This window comes from Orcinus orca, chromosome 1, assembly GCF_937001465.1.
Source record: "Orcinus orca chromosome 1, mOrcOrc1.1, whole genome shotgun sequence".
NCBI lineage: Eukaryota > Metazoa > Chordata > Mammalia > Artiodactyla > Delphinidae > Orcinus > Orcinus orca.
The window spans coordinates 138,314,111-138,331,793 of record NC_064559.1 but is presented as its reverse complement, the minus strand read 5'-3'; the positions used below and the strand labels follow the sequence as shown (position 1 = coordinate 138,331,793).

The following is a 17,683-nucleotide window of genomic DNA, read 5'->3' as shown; positions in this document are numbered from 1 at the left end:
AGGTAAACTCGGGTCATTTACTTAAACTTGCTAAGCCTTGTTTCCTCATCTGTAAAACAGACACTAAAATTCCCCTTGTGGGGTTGGTGAGGCCCAGTTGGGAGAACAGATACAAGGCCCTTCAGTGCAGCATTTAGCACAAAGACATCGTCGTGATCAGCATCTCTTATGTGTACTCCTTTTGTGATCTGATATTTGGAAAACCTAAAACAGCATTGGTCAGAGGAGCATGTTAACAGCTCGGCTCCTAGCACCAAACTACTGGGCTCAAATCCCAGAGGTACACTTGCTTTGGGGTACCCTTGGGTGATTCTTATTTAACCTATTTAACCCACCTGTACCTCAGTTACCTTATCTGTAACATGGAGGTAATAAGGACGCCCATCTCCTGGGATTGCTGTAAGGGCTACATCACTGGTTATACATAAAATACCCAGGTCATTGCTCAGCACTGAGACATGATGTGTTAGTCATTCTTGCTGTTGACCCTGCTTTCCAGGTTTAAAGATGGTCAGAATCAAACTCCAGAGTGGGAAGATGCGGAAAAATACTAAGAAACTAGAGTTATTTGAGATGCAGTAACTAGCTGCTATTTCCTAAGTAATCCCATAGGGATAATGATTTTTTTCAATAAATTTAATCTTTATTTTTTAAAATTAAGTCTTTTAGAACATAGCTGTATAGGAGGAACTAAGTGAAAAGACCTGAGTGACAGAAGTAGCCTGCGGAGTCCCATCCATTCAGCACATCTCTGTTACAGCACTAGCAATGCTGCAAATATTTTTCATTTTCATGTCTGTTTTCTCTACTAGACCATATGTACCTCAAGGATTATGACTAGATACAGCCAATTTACTTTTGCATTCCCAGTTCTTAGCAGAGTGCCTGACATAAAGCAGACACTTAACCAATACTTATTAATGAGTGAGTGATCAAATGAGTGAATTGAAGAAGAATGGTCTAAAGATATATGTAGATATTTGTCCAAGTACAAGAAGATCTTTTCATCCTATCAGAGCAGAATCTGACTCTTGCATCACCAGGTAGGAGCCAACAGCAAACGAGAAGATAAATGAACAGGAGTGACGTCTATAGCCTGGAACCTCAATTTCACAGAACCTAGTTTTCACCGTGTGGAGGTTTTATTATGAATCCTCTCATTTGCTTGGCAATTCTAATTAGCCCAGCCAGAGCTAATGTACTGCATGAGGCCTTTGGCAAGATTGTTTTGCTTTATGTAGATGATATACACCCAACCAACTAAAGTATTTAATGCTTGCTCCCAGTTCAAATAAGATCAGTCGTCTTCCCATACCTGCACAAAAATGTTGTCAATAAATCTAACAAACATTTTTTATAGAGTCATAGACTCTGAGATTCACAAGCGTTCTTACAGTTTGTCCATCTATCCTCCCACGTTGTGTAAGAATCCCTAAGTAGCACTACACATGAGAGTCATCTATCAGTTACCCAGCACCTCCAGCAAAGGGAAGCCTACCTGGATCACTAGGCAGCCAGCTCCATTGGAGAACAGCTCTAATTTTTACAAAATTCTTCTGATGATGAGTTAAAATATTCTTTCTCTAATTTCTACCCCTTGATCCTAGCTTTAACTTCCAAACTTCTAAAATATAATTCCTTTGTCTGAACACATATAATGTTTTAAAATAACTGTTATGTCCTCATTTCTTCTCTTCTTTGGTGACAATTCCCGTTCCTTCATCTGTTCTGGATCCTTTCAAACCCCAGTCACTCTCCAGTAGGTACTGACTACACTGACAATATTCCTCTCAAAATGTGATGTCCAGATCTGGCCTTACGGTACCACTGTGGACGTCCTTGTATCCAGAGAAAGCAGCACACTTTCTTTCTTAAGCATAGATCCTTCACATTCCATGAGCATGGCTATGACCACACTCCCCTTTGGGACAGTCATACAGTGTGATGTCCTCGACACGGCAGCACTTCTGGTCAGTAAAAACCCTTAGTTCGTGCTTCCCTGGTGGCACAGTGGTTGAGAGTCCGCCTGCTGATGCAGGGGACACGGGTTCGTGCCCCGGTCTGGGAAGATCCCACATGCCGCGGAGCGGCTGGGCCCGTGAGCCATGGCCGCTGGGCCTGCGCGTCCGGAGCCTGTGCTCCGCAACGGGAGAGGCCACAACAGTGAGAGGCCCGCGTACCGAAAAAAAAAAACAAAAAAAACCCTTAGTTCTTTTTTTCCCCCAAACGTATATACATATATTGTTTTTAAGATCTTCCTTATTTTTTGGTTGTATAACTGCAGTGTGTGTGTGTGTGTGTGTGTGTGTGCGTGCGCGTGCACGTGTGTGTGTGTGTGTTTTGTCTAAACCTAACGACCGTATCTATTCTTATAAAGTGCTGTTCTCGCTTGCTTTGGCAGATCATTCTACTCTGTTGACAGCTGTTTGAATAAGGAACCTCCTACCCAACATATTAGCTATTCTTCTCTCTTTTTGCTACCTACATATTTTGACACCTGCAAGTAATGTTTCTTCCATCTTCTCTAAGTCGTTGCTACTTTGCTGGGGAAATACAGACCAAGCGCAGAGTTCTCTGGCATCCTTGAGATTCTTGCTAGGTTGACATCAAGCCTGTCCCTAATCACCAGGGCTCAGGTGTACCTGTTCAGGTACTGGTGAATCTTCTGACTATTCTATCATCCTGCCCACAGTTCCTCTTGATCACCAGAATACGACGTCCAATTAACAAAGGGCTTCTTGACATCCACATATACATACTATCTATAGCATGCTCTTATCTACTCTCCTAGCAACCTTATCACAAATTATAAACTGAGCTAATCCGTTATTTAATTTATGTGGTGTTTTACGAGCACCACTTTTTATTTTTTTAATTAAAACTCTATTCTACAATTTTGCTGAGCATGTAAGACTCTTCATCAAACATTAAAGTAGTTAGTTATGCAATATGAATTCATGACTTATCTTCTGACTTCATACAAAACTGCTCATCTTTGTAAAATACTCAAAGATCTTGTAAAGGTGGTCAGAAAATGAAATTTTAAAGTTCAAAACTGTTGTTTTTTTCCACATATACACCGCATCCTAGGGAAGAAGAATAACATTTCATTTACAGTCAGCCATAATTGCTCATTTGGGACTTTATTTAGAAAATTAGAACAAAATCTTAAAACCACAAGTCTCAAAATAAAGTCATTTCTGTGCTTTCTAATTGCTTCACTTCATAGGTGAGGAAACTGAGACACAGAGGGGTTAGTAAATCTTACTAGCGAATCATACAATTAAGGCTGATCTATTTAACAAATTAAAAGCCCTATATTCTTAAGAAAAAAAATAATTCTATCCCTGAAAGAAAAACATTTACTTTATCACTTATTTATTTAAAAACTCCCTTGATATGAACATAGCACTTTATTTAAAGAAAGACAGAAACTTCCCCCAGGTTGACTCTACATGGTCAGCAGATACGCCTTCCTGCAGGTACTGAGCCAGGTTGGGGCCAGTTAGGAGAATCTGGGGTCCTTTCCTATTCTAGAAAAAAACCCAAGTGACATCCACTCTGACAGAATTAACAGAGGGTATATGAAATGCCAAACTTAGGCAGGAGTTTCTCATCATAAAACATGGAAATATGGTGTATATATATATATATATATATCAGTTTGTTGCCACTGAAAAGAAAGGCTGAAATCTAATGGAGGTAACAAGATACAGAAACAGGAGGGTAGTGAGGCTGGGGAGAGTTATGTTCTTATTGGCACAAAAACTAGGGTGAAAACAATCTTATTTGGAGCTGGAAGAAAAATGGTGTGACTCAGAAACGGTATCCTTACCATACACGTAATTCAGTATTATCACATCTGCTTGTGAAATATCCTCCAGGGATGGTTGAACTAGATGGCCTTTGAGGTCCCTCCTGGCATAATAGCATGTGATTTTAAAATTCCCCCTAGAACACCAGTGCTCTATAAAACACAGGTCTAACATGTATTGGGGCATAAAGAGCATGAGGCCAACTCCTTGAGAAACAAGTTGCATTCATCTCCTGCTAGGGCAGGCTCTGGAGGCTAGGGGGCCAGTGGGGATCCTCAGAGCAAAAGGTATCTGAGGGTGAGGATCACTGTTGCCAACAGCCCTGTGCCAACAGTCTGGTTATTAGCCTCTCTGTACAAATGTTAAGAAATCTGTGCCACCCTGTATTGACGCCAGATCCATGGTGGATCCTTTCATAGGTCATCCTCTTTCACTGTGTACTCTACCATCTCTCATGGTCCCTTTCTCAGTGCTGCCAGAACCTGCACTCATATATGGGTTACATGCCATGAGTTCCAGGCAATAGGACCACTGTCCACTAAGTTGTCCAGGCCAGAACTTGGGTGTCATCCCAAAGGACTTTTCCCTTCTCCCACCTTCACATGCAAACAATCACCAAGTACTGTCAATTCTACCTCATTAATATCTCTCTAATGCATTCGTTTCTTTCCAACCATCCTATGCTTCCCTTAGATCGGCTCACCATCACCCCAAGCCTGCGTTAATTTAATAGCTTTCCAAATGGCCTTCCTGCCTCTACATTCTGCAAAGTGTGGTCAGAGATCTCTATATGAGTCAAGTCTGACAAAGCTGCCTCCTTGTTTAGGACATCTTCAGGACAAGTCCAAAGTCTACAGCCTGACCAGCAGGTCCCTGATGACCTCTCCCTGACTGACCCACCAGCCTCCTTGCTCCCCTCACCCCTTGTTCCTACCTTCTGTGTTACTGGCAGTGCCCTGAACAGGCCATGTTGTCTTTCGTTTCTGGGTCTCTGTCCCTGCAGCTCCCTCTGCTTCCAACACACTTTAAAGATCCATGGGCCAGTTCCTCACACAACTCTACAGCTTCCAGTGCTCAGTTTAATAAAAACAGTAGCTTCCACTTAATATGAGTGGTTCTGTTCAAGGCATTTTATGCATCCAGTCATTGAGTCCTCTCAACAACCCTTTGAGATAGGGATAATCATGTTCCCCTTTTAGAGATGAGATCCCATGATCTCTCAAAGCTGGGTTACGTGCCTCTTCTAAGTGCTCCCAGAGCCCCCTGTGTTTATCATAAAACTTACAATTATCTATTTTCCCAATCTTCTGCACCACAGACTGCAGGTCCAGAAGGAAAGACATGTCTGATTTTTGGTGGTCTCCTAGATGAAGCTCGGTGAATGACTGCTGAATTAATAAGTGATGACAGAGCTTGGTGATATGGTATAGGGTTAGAAGCACATGCCAGGAGCAATCTGCATTCAGATCTCAGCTCTTCCAATGACTAACTGTGTAACCTTGAGCAAGTCACTTAACTTCTCTGCCTAGAATGGGGATAATGATAATACACAGTTCAGGTAAGAGTTAAATAAGCTGATAGCTGTAGAGTGCTTAGATGAGTTCCTGCAACACAGAAGGACTATACAAGTGTTTGCTATTATTAGCATTCACGTTAAGGAAGAAACTAAAAGCACTTGTAAAATGGAATGAATATCATTAGTTCAACTTTACAGGCAAGAGTAACTAAGATAAAATGACAAACCTCAAAAATATGCTCGTCCTAGAATTAAACATCACTGCCCAAATACTTGTTACAAAGCATCAAGGAAACAGCTTAAGGATGGATTCCTTACAAAATAATCTCATCAGTAGACTTTTTAAAAAACAACAAAAACAACTAACTAACTAACAAAAACAGCAGATGAATGAGTCGGCTCTAACCAACTCTAAAGAGGAAATGATCTAGAAGTTTCAGAGCACACCACTTACTTACATAAAAGATAAACTCCTACATATGAGGAACAAATTTGTAAGAAAGCTTTTGGGAAATGTTTCCTAAGACTAACTAATAGGACAAGCTCAGATTTGTGAGAATGGTTAGGACCAAAGAAATTCCATTTTACGGGGAAAATTTCCTGAACAATTTACTCACTGACAGTGAAAAAACTTTAATCCTCAGATCTCAACAGGGATTTAATTGTTTGCTCTTAAAAACAAAGCAGATGTCTGATTAAAACAATAATTTGATCTAAGAAAAGATATAACCAAAGGAATAGACACTGTGCCAGGATTTTGTGGAGTAACTGAGTATTGCATCCCTTGTTAGGGACAGTGTCTTTGCTTAGAGAATACTGGAATGGAGACCCCATTTGCTGAAACAGTGGCTGGTTTTCACCAAAAGAGACACATAAATAGAGAAAAGTTTCATTCGGAGTAGACCCTCTGCTGAGCAATCCAAAGCCTTGGTCCTCACGTCCGTGACCCATTTAAATACTCACTGGAATTTCCCTGTGAAGAAACAGCAGAACTTTTACTATAAACGTTATCCTTCAGTTCTCACCAATGACCCATTCTTTGCCAATGCTTGGCAATGAAAATAATACAGTATTCACTGAGGTTCCTATCTTTTCTTTCTAGATCCCAAGTCAAAAATGAATTCCTGAAACTCCATTTCCCATTTCTGTGATGGAGATTAAATCCTACTTAAAATGTAGCATAATCATGAAATTCTTTATTTGCCTGAGAGGTTTGGAAGAACAACCAATGGTGCCTTAGGACAGATAACGTTTGTTTTATTCATTAATTTAATAAAAAAATTTTGTAACAATAAAACCCCACTACAACTAAAAATCTGCAGAGTCCTTAGATTTCACTGAAGTGGAGTTTGTCCTTTAGTGGTAAAGAAAAATGGAAGACCCCCCCCCTCCCCGCATAAGATTCTAGGAAATTCTCAGTGGCTCTTCTATCATTCTCCAAGTACCCACCTCTACACTTTCAAGTTATGCAGTGTGTAGGGCATCATGTTTTGGGATTAAAATGGACACCTACAAGTCAAAGATTCCCTCTTCTCTGGTGACTGCATACCCCTCTCGATCTCTCTGTCTGTGCCTCAGATCTGTAGTAATTAAGTATCACATCCCTTATCCCTCTCTGCCTCTGTCTCTCTCTGTCATTCTCTCTTTCTCACTCTCCTTCACACACTCCATCCACATGGTTACACAGGTGAGGTTCCTGGCATACCTGATTCTACTTCTGACCAAAATTGGTTCCTTTGAAACACCTGACTCAGACTGGACCAATCAAAATCCCATCCATAGATCCCAGCTTCTGGCCAGATGTGAATGGTCTAAGGTTTAGCATCTGATTTCAGGCTGGGCCAGTTGAGTTCCATCCCAGAGAATATGTCAATAGGAGAGAGGGACCTTGATATACACACATAGGAGCTACTGGCTGCTATATTTTGCACAATCTAGATAGAAGTAGCTGAACAATACAAAGCAGTTTGCAGAGGCAGATAAGAATAAAATAAGCACATAGGAGAAACTCAGATGAAAAGGGAATAGAATTTCCTGGAGAACACAGGGCTTTCCAAGACCTGGTTCCAGGCCATTCCTTAGGTCTGGTGACCTACACATCCTTGGTTCTATGGCACTGCTGTTCATCTCTTTTTCACTTCAGCTGACATGAGTTGGTCCCTGTTTTTGCAATTAAGAGGATAGTTAACAAATGAATGGAACTCTAAATTTAAGCATAGGGCCAGAAACTGAAATATATAGTTTCTTCCAGATATTTCATAACCACCACAATCAGATCAATCATTTGCTGTAATTTTGGAGTCGCAGACAAAAGGAGTTCAGTCATTGGTCAAAAGCCAAAAAGTTCTCAAAGAGTTTGGGATGGGGGGAACAGAATGTATGGCCACACAAGTGGTTTTAATGATGTAAATAAACTTGCAGAAACTATTTTCCTACATTTCCTTTAGCTTCATAAGTTAGAGCTTTGAAGAGATGTATTAAAGAAATGCACTTAAGTAGATTAGTTTTCATTTCTATAAAATGCAAAGTATTCGTGCAGATTTTAAACCTCATCAGTCTGTTTATTCATAGCACTCTTACAAACTTGTCATTTAAAAAAATTATCTGTTAAAGCACTTCTATGTAAGCACATTTTTTCCTTCATGCAGGTAAATGAGGGTAGACTTGGGAGTTCCTTTTAGAAGTAGAAGATAATAATAACAGTCCTATGTTTGAATTTCAAGTTCAGTATCACATTTGGCATGAATACCAAAATCTTCCAGCGGTGCTGCTTTGTTCACAGGGAGGTTTTTCTTGTTTGAGGCTTCTTATGTAAGACTCTTGGAGAAGGGCAAAGAAAGAAAAAAAAAGATTTGCCACATGTTGAGACATAGAGGAACTGGTACGCAGGCAACATAAACCATCCAATAAGCAAGGCTTTGGCCTCTATAAGCCTTATGGCCAGGCAGCTTCATCCTTTCCTTAAAAGATGAGCTCTAAAAGGATGGGACCAAGTGCTGCTGCGTTTTTGCTTTCAGCACATCCTCTTTCATGCCCCACACAGCTACCCCTCCATCTCCTGGCTGCTGCCCTCAACCTTTGCCTGAGTCAGAGGAGGGGGGGCAGGGGTGACCCATCCTTAGACACAGGAGTAACTTCCTAGGCCTGGAGAGTGGAAGCTTCTTTCTGCAACCATCTTCCAAACAAACTTGGTTTTTGATTGTGATTTCTTCTCTCCGGTGGTGTTAAAACACTTTAACAAAGAACTGGGTTCTTAGGAAGCAAGAAAGCGGGAGGAAGGCTATGTCAGTCATAAAAGTGTGTTGGTCTAAACTTCTCCAGGCTGGAGGGGCAGTGGGTCCGTTTTACACTTTTATGTTTCAACACAGGTAGTCTTACTGCTAGGGAGAGAGACTGTGAAAACTCCACATCTGCTGGACCCTGGCAGAGACTTGCTGGTGGATTTTAGCAGTTAGAATCCCAGTCTACACTAAGAGCACTGCTTTACTAAAGAGACATAGGCATTTCCAAGTTCCTTCACCTGAACATGGCCTTCTATAAAGAAAGTAAGTAGCTCAATTATCCTCTTCTGGAAGATCAAGAGTCAGTGAAGCTTTAGGGCTATTTCTGGAACCCACCAAACTGCTCCTTTCTCGGGCTTTTTCTCTTGCTGCTGCCAGCTCTGTCTGGGTGGACCCTCTCTGATAAGCGCTGGGCTCAGCCCTCACTGCATCGGGGGTTCTATTCAGGTGTCACATCAGCAGAGAAACTTCCAGGACCACCCCCCTCCCCTCCGCCCGCCTCTGCCCTGCCGCACTTTATCCCTTCCCTGCCACTCTTTACCCCTTCCCCTGCTTTATTTTTCATCAGAGAGCTTCACACTATTTGAGATAATATTCTAATTTATTTATGGTTCACGTCCACTAGAATGTAAGTTCACAAAGGTAGGTACTTTGTCTTTTATCACTCTATTCCCAAGGCCTAAGTAGGGCCTGGCCCATAACGGCCCTCAATAAAGGCTATTTGAATGAATGAATGGGAATGGAAGCCAAGTCTCTCCATTTCTAGCTCCCTGTCAGCTTTGATTTACTCTGTGCTTTCTGCCCTTGGTTTGCTGACAGGAGTTGGGAGATGGATAGCTCTCACCCTTTCACACGCCTTGTGCTAAAGCAGGAACACTTCATTTAAAGGTATGTGAATTATATAAGCCTGGTACTGATGGAAAGCATGAGAAGAAAGAATACCGCACGGTTTGTGGGAGTGATGTTTGATATAATCCATTGGAGGACAATTTAGAAATATCTAACAAAATTTTAAACAGGTATTTTCTTGACCTGTTAATTCTCAAATAATATAGTCCACAAAATAGTCCCACAAATCTTCGGAGATGTATATACAAGGTGTTCACTGCAGCATTATTGATAAGGGTGAAAAATTAGAAGTAGTCTGTAAATTATCAACAATTCAGTATGGAATACAATGTAATCTTATATAGTCACCAAAGAGAATTAGATACATATGTTGATACTGACATGACCAAAAAAACCCAGAAAAACAAAAAAACAAATCCAAGATATTATGGTCAAGGGAACAAAGCAAGCTAGAGAACTATTATGAGTGTCAAGAACACCTTTCTGGGGGCTTCCCTGGTGGCGCAGTGGTTGAGAGTCTGCCTGCCGATGCAGGGGACATGGGTTCGTGCCCCAGTCCGGGAAGATCCCACATGCCGCAGAGCAGCTGGGCCCGTGAGCCATGGCCGCTAAGCCTGCGCGTCTGGAGCCTGTGCTCCGCAATGGGAGAGGCCACAACAGTGAGAGGCCTGCGTACCGCAAAAAAACCCAACACCTTTCTGTACAAAAATCATCACTATATGTGTGTATCACACACTTTTATTTGCAGGGAAAATGTCTCCAAAATGACACATCAAACTCTTAACAGTGGTCCTGACTGCTCTAAAGAGAGGGCTGAGTGGGACTTTCACTTTCTAAATATAATACATTTGCCATGTGTACATTTTAGCAACAAGCAAATGTCACATTCCTAATAACAAAAATAATAAAGGTTTTAAACATCATTTAAATTCTGGAGCTGGAACACTTTAATATTTATAAAATTATTTACATTCTGAGCTCTCGTCGCCAACATTCAGATTAACAAATTCTATCACCTCTCTAGGCTTTATTTATTCCTGACCCATAAAATGAGGCTACTGCTCAGGGTTATTGGGTAGCTAAATCAAAATGATGGCATGAGTTTTAAAAACATTTTAAATTCCAAGAAGCCATTATGTATATTGTTTAAGCTTCTTGTTAGCATGCTATCATTTATTCCTAAGGATACACTCTAGGAAGGATCTGTGTTATTACTTTTCCAGGTGAAGAAATTTGGGCGGAGAGAAATTAAATTTCCCCCGTAGATTGCAGAACTAGAATCAAATGCTCTGAAGTTAAACCCCCACTTCATCCCATGCATTACTCAGAGAGAACGTAGGTGAATAGACTTTGTAGACTATGATTCCCTCCAAGGTGAAAGGGACTGGGTCTAGTCAGGAGCAGTAATAAGCACCTTTGGAACTATAAAATAAAATACAACTGCAGCGAAAAAAACCCCGTATGTTTCTTTTCCTGCAAAGTGTGTTGGTCCATCTTCACCAAGGCCAATTAACCTTTTGAATTATGCTCAAATAAATGCTTTTATGCACCTAAAACCAGAGTAGTTTAGGAAAACTTCTTCAGAATAAATATTCAGGATTTTAAAAAAGAAGAAAATGTAGGTCTTGATTCAAACATGCATTTACCTGGAGGAAAAATAAGACTTAGGAAAAAAGCAGGGACACTGATTCCACCAAATTGCAGAAAGGGATACTTCAGTCACTGGGAAGTTTCTGATGGTTTGCTCGTTGTGGCACTGCTACCATTATATACAAACGGTGTACAAACAAGTGGGCGGGACATGTCCTACCTGTCCCACCCAGCCATCGCCCCGTAAGTTATAACTCTTGCCAAGGCTTCAATAGATAAGAGGGCTCACTTCTAAATAAGGTGTGTGGGCTCCAATTCCCTCAGCTTCAAGCAAGCATTTTTTTTTTTTTTTTGTCTGTGCCGTGCGGCTTGTGGGATCTTAGTTCCCTGACCGGGGAGTGAACCCGGGCCCTCAGCAGTGAAAGTGTGGAGTCCTAACCACTGGACTGCCAGGGAATTCCCTCAAGCAAGCAAATTTTTTTTCAATATTTAACCATTCTTATATTTGTAGAATTATCCCAGTGTGATTTTTTAAATTATTCTCCCAGATTTAATTCACCAGAAATATATTTAAAAAAATTTTAATCTGTATGTAGTGGGTATGATCTTAATGTACAAACTCAATTGTTACAGAAATATCACAGTTTTTATTACTTTTAGATCAATTTACTTCCAACTTCAAGCACATATGCCCCTAGGTTGGCAGGAAATTCAGTCAGTTATCCTTGAGTCCCCTTCCTATTACTGAGGTAGTATAAAGCTTCTGGGGTCTTACAAAGTACCAAGGCATTGGAGGAAACCCTTGTCATCAGTCACCTCTGCTCCTCAGTTGCTCCCAAGCCACCTATGATTCAGTCCTAGATCCCTGTGCTGCCATTTTCCCCAGAGGTTTTACTGCTTTCTAGAATATACCAGAGAACACAGTACAGGTCCCTGATGTTTTAGGGAATTATAAATCTTTCTTTCTTACCAGTTCAAGGGAACTTCTTTGTGGCTTTCCTCTAAGGAAAAACTGGTCTCCACCATGAAAATACTTAAACTGATCTCTTCAATGGAGTTTTTGCAAAAGAGGAGTGATAACTGTTCAAAAATCCTTGAGGCAGCAAATGACAAATCATAAAGCTTGGGGCTGAGTGGGGTGTGGGGAAGAGTAGTTATAAAGAACAGCAACATAATTTGATAACATGAACTGTGACATTTTGCATGCCTTCCATGCTTTATAACAGTTTAAACAGGACAAAAATATCATTCCTTCTCAGAATTTGGAAGAACTTCTTGCTAAAACCATCTGAGCTTCATATCTTTTCAGAGAATACCTCTTTTACAAGTGTTTCAATTTATTACATGGTTATTGGTATATTGATTTTCTGCTTTTTCTTTGAATTTTCTTTTATACAGCAGGTTCTTATTAGTTATCTATTTTATACATATTAGTGTATATATGTCAATCCCAATCTCCCAATTCATCCTACCCCCCATCGCGCTTTTCCCCCTTGGTGTCCATACGTTTGTTCTCTACATCTGTACCTCTATTTCTGCCTAAGCAAGCAAATTTTAATCAATGTTACAAAGTTCTATCAATTTCCCACTACTATGGGTCTAAAAACCAAATTTGAGATAGTATGTTTATTGATCATAAAAGACTGTCAAAAAGACTTCCTAGATAAATTTTCCTAAGTGTTAAAACAGGCATTTTAAAGATGATTCAGCTATACAACTAAACAGTAAACAACTACCAATTACACTGCTCCTAGACATTAGTTTTAAATAATAATTATTATTCCTCTATTCCTTGGGAGTATCATCCATGTCTCAAGGCAGGAAAAGACTGTCTTCTTAAAGATTTCTTTGCTTGGATAATTCAAGTCAACAAACATTTCTTGAGCCCAACTGTGTGTAGTTCACAGTACAATATAAAGATGAACAAACAGAGGCACCACTCCCTGCCTCAAAGGCGTTCACCCGACACTCAGAATTAAGGCTAGGGACTTCCCTCGTGGTCCAGTGGTAAAGAATCCTCCTTCCAATGCAGAGGATGCGGGTTCGATACCTGGTGGTGGAACTAAGATCCCACATGCGGCGGAGCAACTAAGCCCTCACGCCACAACTAGAGAGAAGCCCACATGCCACAATGGAGAGCAGTGAAACCCACGCCGCAATGAAAGATCCCATGTGCCACAACTAAGACCCGATGCAGCCAAAAAAATAAAGAAAATAAAGAAATAAAATAAAGAAATATTAAAAGAAAAAAATAATTAAGGCTAGAGATGCTAGGCCTAATCTGCACTTCCTTGAAAGTTGCAGTCCTATTAGAGAATCGCAAAACGCAATACTGCAGAACCCCGTGCAGTTTTTGTCTTCAAGATGTTATAGCAACGGGGTCCTGTGCCCAATTCAGACATACTGGTGTTGAAGACGTGCTGCTCCAAACGAGTTGACCTTGTCATCAGGTTAATTCCCGAAGTCCCTCCTCCCCTCTCACTTATAGCTACTTATCTTTCTCTGTCTGTATTTTATGACTTTTTCCACATAAAGCACTCTCTAAAATATTTGGGGGCAAGCTTTCACTCCATGCTTCCTCAAGAGTGCAATAATACTGGAAGCACAGTTTGCAGGTCATCGTGAGAGGTCAGCGAGAAGTCCCCTGGTGTTAATCGCTTGAGTAATAGTGTCTTCTCCTTTAGACCACACCATTAAATTGTTTTCATTACCCACAAAGGGGTTATTTGTGTCAGGGCAAATGAGATCTGACACAAATTCATGCTGGCTAATTTCAACCTAACAAAATAGTTTATTCCTATAGAGAAAAGAACAAGACAAGGACAAAAAATGTGTTAAGTCTCCATGATATAGAGGCAGAAGGGAAGAAATGTATTAAATAGATGGGTCCTATCAGAGCAAATGATGCAGCTTTGATGTGGTACCTGGAAGTTGTGAGGGTCTACCCTGCAGGTCATTCTCCTAGAGATTGGGCTTGGGGGAGCACGTATTTTCTAAAGGTTTTTAAAGAAATGATATTTTCTATCAGAGATTTGGGTTTGGGTCTCTCTATTTCACTGAACTTCTCCCATCTCTAAACCAGCATTTTCTTTGTTCTTTCAGTCATCCAAATGTGAAATTCTGAAGCTGAGATCATCCTTTTGCTGCTCCCCTCATGTCGATATGTCTCCACCTTCTGAGGCATCTATCATTTTAATGTCTTTTAATTCCATCTTTCCTTTTCTTTTCTCACTGCCATCACAGGAACTCTTGCCTCTGAAGTGTTTATGCATGGGATGAGGGCATTCAGAACACCCTGGTAGTTTTTTCAAAACATGCATGTCAGGGCTGTGGCAGCAGACCACTGAAGTAGAAACTGGTGTGTGTGTGTAGGAGGGGAGGGAGAGCTCCGCGTATGTGAAAAATGTTGCCCGGGGGCTCTTGATGCAAAGTACCACCACATTTGTAATGAATTGTCTGGGCCCTCTTTCCTCAACCCTCCAAACCAAGCACTTGGAACCAGTTAGAGCCTATCTCTGATCAGGAGGAATCTGAAGAGCCCCAAGCCTCAGTTCAGCCTTAACCGTGGTGTCTGCCTTATATCCCTGCCCCACTAATTAGGTCTCCATGGTGACCTGACACTCAAGGTCTGCTGAGGCTGGGCCTCTCCCCAACTCCTGTCAGGGACCTTCCGGCCCCCCGCCCATCATGCATCCATCCACCCATGGTGATCCCAGCCGGGTCTGGGTCGATGATCAGGTTCCCGTTATCCACAGTCAGGTTTCCCTGACCCTGACTTCCAACTGCTGCTCCCAAGAGGGCTGCCTGTACCTGGCTGCTGCAGGAAGTGGCATCTGTTGTCACCAGCTCTCCTGGCTGGATCCCAAACCCTTCCTTGGTGGCTCCTGGGCACTATTCTCGGGCCCGTGCTGCCATTGAGGAGCTGCCACTTTACACTTTACTCTGTGGCACTCCCTCAGTACCTCCTTTAACAGCAGGCACAGGCCCAGAGTCAGCTCCCTCCCTCCACTATGACCCCTACAGCCCAGCCCCCGCCTGCCAGCCGCCCCAGCCTGCACCTGCTACAGAGCTCGGACAGTGGCAGCTTGAAGGGAACAGTGGTCTCCACCTGAACGTGGCCAGCCCCCACCTGCACTACTTCCTCAACCCTACACGGGGCTCCTGCCATCACTCTGTGACCCTATCCTGGTCTGGAAGTGTGGGAAAAGCTCCACCTAGGTGGCCACCGGACCGCAGGGGACCATCTGCCCTCTCAGGTCTCCAGGCATCCACTTCCCATGCCAAGGGAATGCCCAGAGAGCTCCCTAGGAAACTCCAGAGGAGCCCACAGCTGCTAGAGAACTTTATCTCCCATGAAGACATGAATCCAGCGAGCTTTGCACCCAGCCTTCCTTGCTCAGCATAGGAAGGGTGGTCTCAGCCTATGCCCTTGACCTACAAATGTGGGACAGGCATTACTGTGCTCCAAAAAGTCTTCAAGGGACCTTAAGAGAATGAGGCCTCTCCTACAGACCCCTCGGTCCCTAGCCTACTCTCTTTTCCATTGTCCAGGGCTGCCTCTGGCTGATGAGCTCTGGCTTGGCTGTGTTCTCTGAATGGCCAGTGCCTCTAAACGATCCAAGGAGGCCACTCTCTCCTGAGACCCTGAAGCTTCTTGAGGCTGCTCTGAAATCCCAGCTTCCCGGAGCCTAACCCTGGGGGCTTCGGAGGGGCTGCAGAGCCAGGTCCCAGGGAACTCCTCGGTTTAGAGATCCCCATCCTTCTTTGCCAGACCCTGAAGGCCACGGCTCCGCCGCTCTATAATCACTGAGACCACCCCCAGGCTGAGCCCAAGCATCACTTTTCCGTCTGGGGAGGTTTAGGCCTAATTCTCCCACCTAACAGTGAAGTCTCCTATGTTATGTCATTCCTGAGACTGAGGGAATCCAAGAAAGCCCTCAACTTAAGAACTTCCAGACTGTCCCTGCAGGGCCCCCAGGCTGGCCAATATTTCTCCCAAATGACAGAAATCCAGAATTCAGGGGTTGGTTCTTGGCATTGTCCCTGGGGACTGCATTCAGCGAGACTCCCTGAGTCAGGAGGGTCTACACGGCCCCTTGTTATACAGAGGCCAACAAAGAAGAATCAGGAATCCTAAAGATTCTCCAGGCTCATGCCAATGCTGCCGTCTCTGAACCGCAGGTTGCCTTAAAGCAGAGGAACAAGATTTCCCCTCCAAATGAGGAGAGTCCAGTTATTACCCCATAAATTAGCATTAACCTCTTGTAGGACCACGTCAATGTCCTTCTGAGGGTCCATTCCATGCTACTGAAGAGACACACTTTCAGCTTCCAAGCTGCACAGAGAGTCAATGGAGCGCCCAGAACCACTCAGCTCTGCTGTGCCACTTCAACATCCTTATGTTCCCTAGTCTCGGTGACAGCACTGAACTCCACTCGGAGATGGCTTTCAAAAGTCTGCCATGTCATGGTTAGAGAAAAGGCCGTGTGAGGACACAGCAAGGAGACATCCACCTACAAGCCAAGGAGACAGGTCTCAGTAAAACCCAGCCCTGCTTGATCTTAGACTTCCAGCCTCCAAACTGTGAGAAAATAAATGTGTGTTTGTAAGCCTAAACAAAAAGGCTTGCCATGTGTCTCTGGAGAAACAGCGAGACACCTAAGCGGCCATGCAGATCCTAGGAACTTGGCTACATGCTTTCCAGCATCTGGACCCTCAGGAATAAACTCACTACAACTCCGTTGGAACCCAGAGCCTTCCACAGAACATCAGACCTAGCAATGAGGAGCCCCAGGATCGAGGAGCTTGAAACGTGTCCTGGGGAGGAAAACACGGACCTCTCAAAGGAGGAATTGTTCGAGTGACAAGTCCTGACCGTTCACACAAGGTCCATTTGCAGGGTTCTTGAGGTGACCCAGTCATGAGGTGGAGTGCTCTGAATACAGCACTTATCTCATAAGCCTTGCCCTGGACCCAGACAGGCGACTCAGAGCAGATACAGAGCAGGAACAGACCGTTCCCTGACTCATGGGTGAGTCCAGATCTGAAAGCCCAGTAACATATAAGCTCTAAGCGGGAGCCCTGGGCCTGTGTCAGTCACGCAGCCCCACTCTACCTCCCATCAGTACTCAAGCCTGGTGATAAGGAGCCTCACCCTTGAAACAGGACCCTGGAAACAGGCACAGGCCCTAGTGAAGACAAGGAAGCCTCTAAGAAAACACCTCTCTCGCAATCGAGGAGACATCATGAAACGACACACATGGCTGGTCCTCATAAAACTGAAGGAGAAAATTCAATGAGACCTAAGTCGTTCAAAGTGCTGGGTCCTGGGCTAGTTAAGGTCAAGGGGTCAAACTCAGCAGCCAGCCTCGTGGGCATGAAGCCTGTGCAGTCACAAGTCACTCACAAGGGCCCTGAGCCTGGCTTAAAGCTCTGCTGTGGCCGCCTTGAAATCCTAAGTGTACCTTTGAACTTATATTTTTGTAAGTAAAGTTTGACGGGACAATGAGCATGAGTGTGAGTAGAGGAGATGTGCAGAAGGAAGGAAAGTAGCACTTCTTTCCCCTGCCTTTTTGTTATAATTTAAAAAAAAATTTTTTTTGAAGTATAGTTGATTTACAATGTTGTGTTAA

At 43.0% G+C, this 17,683-nt stretch overlaps 1 protein-coding gene across 7 annotated transcripts in view; it reads right to left on the bottom strand.

Moving 5' to 3' along the window:
- The window catches only part of LPAR3 (lysophosphatidic acid receptor 3), a 72,809-nt gene that overhangs the window by 16,686 nt on the left and 38,440 nt on the right, over positions 1-17,683 (bottom strand). Inside the window, exon 3 of one of the 7 annotated variants that reach the window (XM_033431875.2) lies at positions 7,866-8,150. The exons of the other annotated variants lie outside the window; for them this stretch is intronic. Coding sequence (XP_033287766.2) covers positions 8,062-8,150 — 89 coding nt within the window. The 3' untranslated portion in view covers positions 7,866-8,061. Of the gene's footprint in view, positions 1-7,865; positions 8,151-17,683 lie in introns of those variants that run through there. 7 annotated transcript variants of the gene reach the window in all.